The sequence below is a fragment of the Scatophagus argus genome, chromosome 5 (genome assembly GCF_020382885.2).
Source record: "Scatophagus argus isolate fScaArg1 chromosome 5, fScaArg1.pri, whole genome shotgun sequence".
NCBI classification, from domain to species: Eukaryota; Metazoa; Chordata; class Actinopteri; family Scatophagidae; genus Scatophagus; species Scatophagus argus.
The window spans coordinates 17,286,764-17,299,569 of NC_058497.1; the positions used below are offsets into that span (position 1 = coordinate 17,286,764).

Below are 12,806 nucleotides of genomic sequence, written 5' to 3' on the forward strand. Positions count from 1 at the left end.
TTGTGCTTCATCTACTTTTACTCTGTGATGAAGAATCCCATTTGAATAGATGTGTGTCACCGAATCAGTCCAGATGGTGGACATGAATGAGTAAACGTGCAAACACTTGTACAGCCACTGTGCAATTCCCAGTTTCTCACAAACACGTGAAAAAAAAAATTATTGATCACGAAGGTTTATGAGAGTGCTTGACCAGAAGCTAATGCTAATCCTTTCAAAAGTGAGAACAAGCAGATGATCGAATTTCTTCCACCCTGCTAGGCTGTGGAGATGAAGCCTCGTTCTGCTGAAAACCTTTGGCATGATTAACAGCTGAAATGGTTGACACTGAATACAACTTTACATTCATAATGCTTCATATGCCAACGCATTACATTTTGCCCAGGAGCACTTGAACTAGAAAAGCATTGCAATCCTGTTGGAGGCAATTTTCTGGTATAAATCTTTAATGAAAACATTCTTCAGGGGGGATGGAACATGTCGCAGCTGATGAAGGGAGCTCGCTAAAGGACAATTTGAAAGCCTGGAAATGAAGTCCACAAAGTGCCGATGTTGTGTTGAAGATCAAGCAACAAAACAGCTCATATACGAAAGACTCCAACATGAAACAAACTGAAATAAATATAGATTCTAAAGTTACTCTAAAATACCCATTTTACTATGTTACTGCATATACACACTCATGTACATATAAATGTGCATATAAGGAATTGACATACTGATATCACCTGTGAAAGAGAACAAAGATTTATATGCTTCTGATACATCTTTTTAGTAACCATGTAACCATTCAAAAAAACAGTTCTGATACACAATACTATCTATGTAAATTTTATTCCAGTCCTGAATTTATGCATGTATTTGACAGAAAGTGAGAGGCCCCTGTGGCACACTGATTGGAAGGGCAGTGAACTGAGCAGGCAGAGATGATTCCCCTAAGTGGCTTTGGAATGTACATTCATATGCTGCCTATATACTGTAGTAAAATATGCACAGTGTCACTCATTTAAATTGCACTGAACGTGCAGAGGCAGAAAACTGCTCTGCATAAGTATCGCCCTTCTTCAGTAATCACTTGCACTCCATCTCAAAATGCTTGACTCTCCTTTCAATTTCCTCTCCACCTGTTTTAGATTTTTCTGCCTGGATAGCAGTCTGCCTCTCTCATTTGATAGTAGCGACGTTAATTTATGTAAACATGATGGACATAGACGCTGAACACATTGTAACTAAAAGAAATATATGTAGAATAAATACTGTCATATAAGGGAAAGATATGACTATGTTTTGGGGTTTTTCGACATCACAAACCATTACTCTCATACAGTATGTATAACCTCATCCTTATGGGCAAGGCTACTTCTCACAAACGAAAATGCACAACAACAACACACTGAGATGAGTCAGACACACACGGGTCAGGTGACCTCTCTCCTCACAGCTGAGTCACCAGTGACGTAGTCTACAGGAGCAGATTCGAATTAGACACGTGACCGGACCTTGGTTCCCTCTTTTTACACTTCTAAGTGAATTTCTGTCTTGCTGTATCTATTTTATAATGACAGACTGCCATATGTTGAAAGCCTTGCATGGAATACAGATGCACTGCTAGAATTCAGTTACTGTCTCCTACCCTCCCTTTCCTTTTGCTCTGTCTCTCCCCCGCTTCCTTCATAAACTAATCTATCTCTATGCACTCTAAAGAGATGTGATGCGTGTGCTCTTATGATACTATCTAAAGAGGAAGTTGAAGAGTAGGAAAACAGACATTATTATCTTTAGCTAAAGCTCTATTTGGGTCACCTGTCAGTTCTATTAGTGTGGTGATCAGAATAAAGTAAACATGGAAGGATTAGGAAATTTCTCTTTCATCTTTCACTGTCAAAGGTGCTCTTTCAACCTCCTCCAAATCAACACTTATTTTTTTTCCTGTATATATGTCACTCTTCACTCTCCCCAGCTTGCTTTCGGTAAGCCTCATTGAGCAGCTGTATCTCCTCACGATACCCTGAGCTCTCCTGCGTCTGCCGCCGGCTGTTCTGCCGATGAGCCTCCACAGTGTCAGGTATAGTGATATTGATGGTCTCTGACTCCGGGTTGCCGCCGCTTGGGATGAGCAGAGAGTAGGAAGCGGTCTCGCCCAGGTCGCAGGAGACAAAGCGATTCTCCCTCCGTGAGTAACGCAGCGATGGCGAGCGGGCGTGCGTGGAGGACTGGCTGATGTTCGAGATGATAGAGACACTGTCCATGGCCTCCTCATTGTCACAGATCTCCAGAACCTCGAGGTGGATCTTGACATTGGTGTCCCCTACACCAGCTCCTATACCCATCCCCATTCCTATCTCCATGCCCATCCCTGCACTGCTGACATTCATGTCTCCGGTCTGGCCTCCTGATCCTGGATCATCTGCACTGGGCTCGTGGCCAACTGACTTGGAGCGATACACTTCCACCTTTGAGGCAGAAAGAGTTTTGGATTTATTCGTAAAAAGTATGTCATTAAAATGTAATTCAGCATTTGCTATATATTAAAATATTTGCTTTATTCAGTAAATCCAATTTAAGTCTTATCGTATTTCATCTAGGAATGAAATATATACAGTCAGTATATTATCATCATGCATTTTTACAAGGCTACTTAATCTATCTCTAATGCCAATTCATTCTAACTACATGTAAATCACTAATCTTCACCCCCAGATGCAAATGGGACTAAGTCCACTCTACAAAACATGTAGAGTTGCAGAAAGAATTGTTGTTATTTATAGTAACTGGTATCATTGCATTGTTAAGAATAGTTTGACATTTTGGGAAATAAGCTCACTTGCTTTTTATCTTTTTCTGAAAATTAAATGAGAAGACTGACAATACTTTCAGATTTGTGTGTTAAAGATGAAGCCAGAGCCAGGAGGACATTAACTTTGCTTAGCATAGAAATTGGAAGCAGGAAGCAGAGGTACACAGCTTGCAAGACTCTGTCCAAAGCTCAAAATCTCATCTCTAAAGTTCAGTAGCTAACATGGTACATCTTGTTTCTTTAAACCTAAACTAAACTAAAATACTAAAATACAAAAAAGAAAAAGTTGTGTTTTGTATGCATGGTAGTTTGACCTAGACTAGCTGTTTATTTCTGCTTCTGTATACTTTCTGCCCTTGTACACTAAAGTACATTAACTGCCTCCAACTCTAGTTTCATACATATTTCCAGTCTAACTTTATGCAAGAAAACTTAATGCCCAAAATGCAAAATAATTCCTTTTAAAATTTATAGAAATTGAACTCTGCAAAAGAGACTGCAGGCTGTTACCTTCTTGGCATTATTGGGGGAGATTTTGAGGCCATCACTGCTGACTTCATAGGTGGAGAGAGAAAGGGTCTTCCCTGTGGGTGCTTGCAGGGAAACAGTGCCCTGAAAGGCGCACAGGGGGATTGACAGACCGCCTGACGACCGCTGCAAGGAGAGCCAAAGAAAAGAGATAAAAAGTTAAGTCGCCACCTGCACAACATCTTTATTTACTGTACCTATTATTGTTAAAGTTGGCAGGTCTTACTTGAGAATGCTGTTGTAAATAAAATAAATTAAATTTAAATCTTGTCTGCTCATCATGTCATTGACAACAAGTTCAAAGAGTGCACGCCACGGTCCTTTTGCATCTTGCTCTCTTTGTTCAATCTAATTGAGCTTAGATTGTGTCCATGATGTCAGAGGCAGGAAGATGAAAGTGTTGACCAACCATTTATATCACAAGTTAATGAGGCTTACATGTAAGAGCCCTGCCAACACCACTCTGCTGTTGAAATGAGACATTAGAGCTTTACAGAATCTAACAGGGACCCAACAGATTCACAGCTAAATGACAGAAGCATCATGTATAAACTTCTAGCATTACATTACATTATTCTAGCATTTCTTCTGGTTCAGTTTGCCATGTTTTTTTTTTTAATTAATATGGTCATTAATATCACTCACATTTTTAATCATATTTCATGTTTTTCAGACCTATTTCATATTGTTTTCAGAGAGAGTAATTTACCACTCAGTTTATCAAAGTGAGCCTCTGTCAACATGATGTGTTTGAGAAAATGCATATTGCTGACAGCGGAAAGGAGAAGCATCCTGCGGTGCAGCAGTGGAGAGACTGTGGCAGGTCTCATTATGCCTTCTAAATTATTTAGATTAGTTCAATGTAATGATCTGATTGTGACTATGACGCACAATGGAAACAAAGAGGATGTCAATCTCTTGTCCTGTCTGTGTTCCTGTTATTGTCTTTGCATCATTATGAATAGAGGGAGACACAGAGAAAGGGGGCCAGACCGCAATGTTGAGCTGAAAACACATTGTCAAGTATTTCAAATAATGCTTAGAACTCATCAATGTACTTCCCACACTGATGGATGGCTGTGTGTGTGTGTGTGTGTTTGTACGCATGTACATGTGTGTGTTATGGGTATATTCACATGACTTACTTATTTTCATTATAGGCAACATTCGAAATCTTTAAATTATTTAATATACAGCGCACAAATGGAATGAAAGCAAAAAATATTAAATTAAATTAAATGTTGACTGTTTTACTCCAGACAGAATTTTCTCAACAACCTTTGAATGGATTGCCATGAAATTCTGTGCAGACATTCATGTCCCACCAAGGACAAATTCTCCTGTCTGCTTTAGTGATTCCCTTTTTCATCTAGTGTCATCAAATTTTGATTTGTGGCCAAAAATCTGCAAGATTAATAACATTCCCAACAGTCCCAGCTGCATTTTGTGTTCAATGCTAATTAAATTTCAGAGCTTAATTTTAGCATGCTAATGCGCTAGACAAAGAAGATGAACATGGTAGACATTGTAACTCCAAAAACATCAGCATGTTAGCATTGGCATCGTGAGCATTTTGACATGCTAAATTTAGCATTTAGATCAAAGCAGTGCGGCGTCTTAGTACAATCTCACAGAGCTGCTAGCATGGCTGTAAACTCCACACTCCTTCACATAAATTTAAGAGTGAATTTTATGAAAGTAACAATACTGTAAGGCGTCTGTCATTAATGCCTGAAGATCCTGGCATGTTTGCACTGTACTGATTCTGGTTGTGTTACTTTCCTGTCCATTCAAAATCAATAGCTGTTTTTTTTTTTTTTTTTTTTTTCATTTTCCATCTTTCCATCTTGTAGCTTAATGTTTATTTACAGTTTTGGGATGTGTTCACAGAAGGGTGAATGGGCTTCAGTGCCATACATCTGTGTGCACATTAGATCTCCATTTCCCCTCCGGGAGATGGCTTGTGAATGTGCCCTCAGCTCTGTGCTCGCTAACAGAGAATATAATGTCACAGAGAGGGTAAAGATGTCTTTAAACTCTAATTCCACCTCTCCCGGTGGATGCTAAAGGCCAGAAGGGCTGACAGTAAGGAGGACAGACACAGGATAATGACATCTAGCCTGCTAACGAGGAACAAAACACAGTCAGGAAGTGTTGTAAATCACAAATTATTTAGGCTTGACTTTCATGTGTTGCTTGGGCGTGTGTTTATATAAAGTCTGTGGGCTAATTTTGATCTTCATGTCTTATTGTGTTTGCTTAAAGTAAAACGTCGTTATATTTTTTGCCTTAGCTGTTTGTTTGTTTTTTGTATATGCACTGTGTGATGGTGCATACATACTGGCATTTACTTGTATATTGTACTTTATACTGTACATTTATGCAGTATATATTGGCCACAATCGATGAATCAAACTTAAGGGATATATATGGAGTTTGCTGCTAAGAAACTGAGACATAGGACATACACACACAAGCCGGCAGGGAGCATCTCAGACTTATACATGATGCAAAGTGAGCACCAAAACCAAGCTGTAGATGAATGCGCCACAAATTTTCCAAACTCTGTTGATTTTCAAATGAAAACATTTCAGACTTAAAAAATAGAGCGTAGACGGAGAGGAAAAGTGATAAAATGTGTGCAAGTGTTTGTGTGCGTGTGTTTGTATGCATACACGCGTCCTCATTTGTTCAAGCCTCAATTTTGTGACTCTATAACAAGCTCACAGAGTCATTGCTCTAAAAGTCACATTTACTGTGCTATCAGTTTCAAAGGTAATGCCTGTGGCTGCTCTGCTGTTTCTCTGGAACAGAGTGAGGCTCCGCTCTCATCTGCATCTGGCATCTCTAAGGCCAGGAAACATTTATCATTAAGCCTTTACTGTTTTGTCCTTGTTTAACAATTCAATTGGGTCTAACAAAACAGAAAGAGAATTAAGCTTCTGGTATTACAAGGGCATGGGATGTCAACACAAAGAAGGAAATGGATTAAAAATGGATTAGCAGCAGTGGTTTGTGTGCCTGTAGCAAAATGTCTTGAATTGTTTACACTTATTGCCCTTTGAATTTGCATCTACAGGATCGAACAACTGAAAATATACATTTACTGGCTCTTGGTGAGAGCTCTGATTTTAGAAGGTCTGTGGACCAGCATTGAATGGATATTTGGTTTTATGTTTGTGGCTGATGTTTGCCACAAAAAATTATTTGCCTGCTGATGCAGCATCTTGATCAATTGCTCTATTAGGCAGAATCCACTGAGGCTTAGCACAAATTAAGATATGCTGAGAGAGGAGAGGATAGAAGCTAAAGGAGAAGAGGATTTGAACCATTTTATCTAAATCACATGTGCAGCTCCCAGTCTGCCAGCTTGATTATTATAAGGCGTCTTCACAGATGCGGAAGAAACCCACAGCGACACAGGCCAACAAACAGAAAGTCAGACAGACGTGCAGACATTCACAAACCATGCAAATATGCACACACTTCTTTCAAGTCACATTTCTGTAAAGGCTGCATCCTAGTCTGCCAGCTTTGTATCTCTGTTTCTCTGTACAGGTGCAGTGCAACAAGACAGGAGTTAATTTCCTTTAAAACAAAACGTAAACACAAGGAAGGAGATTGAAAACCCCTATAATTTATAGACTAATCTCTTCTAAATGATCATCTCCAGAGTACATGGCCATATGTTGCATGTGAAAGCAGCAGTTGTTTGACCAGTTTGGAAAGGCAATAGAGTACGAGTGTGGAAAATTAATTAATGCCAGCCATAAACCACAGAATGATAGATTGACTTAAATGACTTAATTTGATGATTCAACATCAGGCTAGTGAATCAACTACTCTGGACAGAAATATACCTGTCTGGGTGTTCTCTCTGATTTACTCCTGCACCACTCCCAGTCTGTCAGCTCAATTTTCCGACACTCCTCATGTGACAGCCTCCTCTCCGTCCCCTCGAATACAGATGACGTGTCAATGAGGTTGTGGTCCTGCTCCAGATGATGAGAGGGCAGCGATGGGGCACAGCGGAAGTCACCATCACCTCCGCTGTTCTCGTGATGGAGTGGAGGGCAGTCGGCCAGCGCCTCTCCTCCCCCAGCTACAGCCTCCAACAGAAGGTCTGCATGAGAGGAGCTGTCCACAGGGCGGGTGGTGCTGAAATCAAAATGGGGTCCCAGGTTGGAGAGCCCGCCACTTTCTAGTGCATCGAGACGGGTATTCGGGAAATCACAGTTAAAGAGACTGTGATAGGCAGACTTGTCAAGGGGCAGGCTGTTATGAGACACGGTGGCATGCGACAACTTGTACACTCCATAACCTTGCTGGAAGGAAAGGTTGAACTCAAATCTTCTTTTCATCACTGCGAATAAAAGCAGTTCAGAATAATTCAGAATAAACAAAGTACCCTGTACACGATTTAGGGGTTCATTATGTCGAAACTTGATGGTGCATTGTTGGTAAATTCTATAACAACATGGTTTACCTGAGGGTTCCTGTGCTGGATCCCGTTTGCAGTTAATGAAACAACCACATGGCATGTGGATCCAGCGCTCAGACAGCACGAATAACGGAGTGACCGCAGGGGCAAGCAGAGTGAGAAAGAAACTCAGAGTCTCCAGGGATGAGCTTCGTGCATTCAGAGCGTGGCGCACCAGCACCAAAGTCTGTGAATGAAGGGGAAGGGGAAATTAATTCACTGAGGAGTCAGTGATTCAATATGCATGAGGAAGTGGGGGAAGGGAGACACATGAATGAAAATGAATTACAAAGATCCTTCACCCATACTGGGATATTTTGCTCCAAATACAGAATGAGAGTTGTACTATTGTAGTGTATGGGTATGCTATAAATAAATTTATAGAGTTCTAATGCTTTAAAACTTTATAAAATGAAAGTGTTCCTTTAGAAATACTGTTTTACAACTCAGCCAATGTGGCCCAACAGGTTCAGCATTGTGCAGACATTGATTTGTACAGTTTCCGAGAAAATGAGAGACCAGTTAATGCAAACAAGGTTTCCAGTGATAAATATATTAAGAGAAACCATCTTTGTTTAGGCTTGTTTCTTAGCAAACCAAACAGAAGAAAAAAACATGTCCATAGGAAGAGCATCCATGAAATTGTTTGCCATTTTCTGCATTAATCACATCCAGTGATTTTTGGCATGTTTGGAATGCCAGTTCTGTTTGCTCTCGATTGTCAGCTGGCTGCACAGTATTTCTCACTTAAAATTCCTCTCTTTCTTTGTCATTTGAGCGAGAAAAAATGTATCAGTGGCACTCGCTGTGTGGTAATCATGTACAGTATTTCACAAGGCAACCTAATGAATGCTGCCCTTTAGGTGTTGGGTAAAACCTGCCAACTACTGCCCTCAAGGCCTACAGTGACTGTTAATTTAATAGGACACTGGCTCCCTTTTTAAGTATCAGTGTTTAGCAAATTTAATGAGACCACAAACTATGATGAGATCTCTAAATGGTTTCAAAACATCAAACAGTATCATAAAATCGAGGGACATTCAGGTTTTCTTTCTACTTTATCTTTTTTCATCACATGAAATAATTTTAATAACATAACACTCTTCTATTCTGGCTTAAGATCCCATATTCAGTTTGTCCATGATAGACTCCTATAGCTCAAACCTATGCACAAACGGCAACATGGTGGGTTGATTTGGGGATGGATGGTATTAAACTGTTAACCAATCTTGTGCTACATTAGAGGTCCGCACATGGGTTAGATGGCACTTTTCGAGTGCTTGTTTGACATCTTTTTGTTGCCACCATAAGACAAAACAACGTACCCCTTTAAGAGTCTAAAATAGTTGGTTGACCCAAACATGCCTGCTTATCTTTGACACTGAGAACTTGAATCACAGAAGAAACATGGCTGAGTTTAAGTAGAGGTGAAAATGAGCTTTAGGTTTAAGACCTTTTTAGGATTCACTCTTGAAATAACAGGTGAAACAGGTGATAGATTGTTCCATTATAATAAGAGAGTTCTAGTGGTATGGACTCTACTTTGATGAATTTTCTAGAAACATCTGTAAGTTCAAAATATGACACACCACCCCAACTAAAAAAACATTAAAAGGCCTTTAACAAGTTGTAAATAAGTACAAAACAACTCAAGTGGTCTCAGAAAAAATGGAAATAATTTCTAGCCTGTTGGTTTGGCAGAGCATTTTCTAAAAAATTATTGTGTTGTTGATTTTGGCTTCTTCTACTATTGAATTTGCTTTTTATCACGCTGCTTACCATCATTGGCATCCATAAAATAACTCGGACAACAGCCAGGATCATGGAGAAGCGTTTTTGTGCAAATACCACTGGTGTGTCCTCTACAGCGGCTGTCCTCTGCCCGTTGACAGACACTGGGGACAGACAGCTGTCCTCTTTCTCCCTGAGCTCTGTCCCGCAAGAACTTGGACTCAGCTCGTTGTAGGCACCGAAACTTTTGTTCAGGCTGTCCCGGGAAAATGACTGGAGATCACAGAGGGGAGCAGAGCCACTCAGTCCCCTCGCCATCTCCAGATAGCTTGGGTACAGCAAAGTCCTCTGGGGTTCTCTGGAGCACAGCAGCTGGTAGGTGAGGGGGATAAAGAAAAACAACAAGCCGCAGAAACACAGGGAATATAAAGAGAAAAGCAGCAGGATGTAGAAACTGTCGCTCTCTGGGAAACACCCGAGAGAGGCTGGCGTAAAGCTGCCCCATCCGCACAAAGGTAACACACTGACGGCCAGGCTGACCGCCCACACACCGGCAATGGCCCACATCACTCTAAGGGGCCGGCGGACAGACTGAAGCACTCCAAATCTCTTGGTGACATAAAAAGTGTAGGCTGCTATAAGGCAAGCCTTCATATTGCTCGAAACACCCTGAAACACGTACAGAAGTCCAGATAAAGTGCACAGGCTGCCCGACCCTCCACCTCCATCCGTCTCCCACTGCAGGAGCATGAACAAGGACAGAGGGACCACACTGAGCAGATCGTCCACCGACATGGAAGCCACAATAAGACACAAGGAGGTTTTTCTCCTCATCCGGAGGAGAGAGAGCAGCGAATACACACCTCCGACGAAGGTAGCGGCGGCGATGGTTACGCACAAGCCAAAAAGCAGCAGGCGAATTTGCCTCTCCACCCCCACGGGGTCTGTCTTCTCGTAGGTGGCCGTGGAAAGGTAGCTCTGGTTGGGCGCCGGGGAGATGAGTTGCGTCGTGGACATTTTCAGTGAATAAACTTCTTCCTCTTTTTACTGGCACTTTTAAATGGTCAAATGTGACTCATTAGCCTGTAAAGTTTACCGCGCTGCAGAGGATGGCACAACACGCGATGCATCTCAAACTCAAAAAAAAAAAAAAAAAAATCAGACACTGAAGACAATAAGAGACACACGGGGCAACATCCTTCTCCGATCCAAATGGGAACGCACGCGTAACCAAAGCTTCCCTCGTATGTGGAGCCTCCGGCTAAGCACTTGTGTTCACCGTTCAAACCGCGCAACCAGAGCACCTCTTGGTTCCAGCTGCCGATTTACGCGCTTTCGTCATCACCGTTTCCTCTCAGGGTAGTAATTTGGGGTTGGGCCAAAAGGAGGCTGGTCCGATGCATCAGGCTGCGTTTTCATTTGAGATTTGGCACGACCCTCTCCTCGGGTCAAGCCAAATACTAACACCCCCCCGCCCCAAAAACACACACTCACACACACACACACACACACACACACACAACCCGCTCTGAGTGAGGGACATTTAACCAGAACTGAATACAAATGAGAAAAGAATACGGTTTTAAAGATTTTTCCAGCCAATGCAAATTTGTGTTTGTGTTTAAGTGGCCTATCACTTTGTGGTTAATTTCATTTGGAAACCGAAATGCACTGGCTGGCTTTGTGCAAGACAGTTTCAGCAGAAGGATTTCACTGTACCATTCTCAAAACCTTGTCGGCTTAATGGAGTCAGGAAAATAAATTCAATGCTAAAATAACAAGAGAAGCATAAATTAAGATTTGAGTGGTATCTTGTAACCATGTAGGCTGGATGCTCTCTGAGCAAGACTGGAAACAGAGTAAGGCCAGTTTGCTGTAAGTGAATAGATGTCTCTCTGTATTTAGTCCTGTGTGCCATAATACTATCAGAGTCCAGCATGAGACAAGAAGACAAAGGACAAGTTCATGGCAGTGAAGAGAAAGCTGTCCTTGCTTGACTCATCCAAATGGACACCGTGTACCGGAAATCATATTAATCCTATTTGTCACCAGAGACCTGGTGTTAAATGGTAATTTATTGAATGACTAGGTTGTAATTAAAACAGTCTTATTAGATACAGTATTAAAGTGGGCTAGAGGGACAACATTGGTAGATGCAACCAGCGAGACAAAAACCCCAATTAAACGATGTGTGGCCCTGTGGCTGGTGTGGAAGAGCAGCCTGTGCGTGTAGGTGTGTGTGTGTGTTTGTCCATGTCTTTATCTGTGCGTAAGTTCTATACCCTGTGGAAGTGGCCTTGTCTTATCCGTCCCTGTGGTGTTCAAGGATTTTCAGGCTGAAGGACTAGTCAGTTTGTTTAGATGGTTCATGGGTGTTCATTTAGCCTCGCAACATTCCATAGACAGAAATAATACTCCATGAGCAGCAGTGCTCTGTATATCAGTGGAGATAGATTTTTGGACTCGTGCCTGTTATGTAAATGCTCACATGAAACCTGCACGATGACAGCCCAAGCTTATTTATTAAATCCCCCCATCGTGTTCTCACTCACTGTATGATATCAGTATCTGTGCATGCTCACACCTTTCAGTCTATATGCAACATATATTGATGTGAATGCAAACAAGACTGTAAGTGCAGCTGACTTCAGGTCTTGCAATTGAATTAGAGTTTGGACTAAGTGACTTACAGCCAGTCTAATGACTAAACTCTCTCTGGGGCCACGAGGACACAGAGAGGAACATAAGAGGAAAAAACACAATACACAAAGGTGCATTAACACACACACCCACACACACAAACAGATACACCAGCTGAGCTCAGCGTCACACATCAAGGTGACCTACTTTGTCTGTGTGTTTGTGCATACTGGATACAGCAGTTTGTACATGTGTGCATGTGAAAAACGTGAGCCTGTACAAGGTGAGAGTGCAGCTCTGTTTTCATTGATGAAGAATAGCACAACCATAATCAAAAGGGATCTACTGGAAAAAAATGAGAAGAATTCTGTGAAACCACAATGCATCATAGAGGAAACACTGAGAATAAATTGCTGGAGAGGAAGAGACAACATAGCTACAAAAAATGTACCATATGAAAGTATGAAGTTCTTATGATTAGAAAATGTAGTGTAGATGTGTACTGTCATTGTGGGACCCTATATTAAATTTTAATCTTAAATTTGCCATACCTGGAAAAGTTAGCCATAGCTGTAAGCCTAAGGCATAAAATAAAAGCCCTCTGAATAGTTCTTAGACTTGTCCTGTTGA

The 12,806-nt window shown here is 41.4% G+C and overlaps 1 protein-coding gene across 1 annotated transcript; it reads right to left on the bottom strand.

The window, feature by feature from the left end:
* Positions 1–410: 410 nt before the first annotated feature.
* Positions 411–10,915, bottom strand: LOC124059805 (probable G-protein coupled receptor 149). The gene is made up of 5 exons (XM_046390180.1): positions 9,585–10,915; positions 7,812–7,992; positions 7,186–7,688; positions 3,308–3,451; positions 411–2,453 (listed from the first exon to the last, which is right to left on the bottom strand). The coding sequence occupies exons 1-5, from the start codon at positions 10,551–10,553 to the stop codon at positions 1,941–1,943; spliced, it is 2,310 nt and encodes a 769-aa protein (XP_046246136.1). The 5' UTR covers positions 10,554–10,915; the 3' UTR covers positions 411–1,940.
* Between the last annotated feature and the right edge of the window lie 1,891 nt (positions 10,916–12,806).

Bases quoted from the DNA above. Each gene is read 5' to 3' on its own strand.
- LOC124059805 (XM_046390180.1), bottom strand. From the start codon at position 10,553: ATGTCCACGACGCAACTCATCTCCCCGGCGCCCAACCAGAGCTACCTT. The intron at 7,993-9,584 runs GTAAGCAGCGTG...CTTCATTCACAG, and splicing joins TTTTATGGATGCCAATGATG to ACTTTGGTGCTGGTGCGCCA. The intron at 2,454-3,307 runs GTAACAGCCTGC...TCTGCCTCAAAG, and splicing joins CCCCCAATAATGCCAAGAAG to GTGGAAGTGTATCGCTCCAA.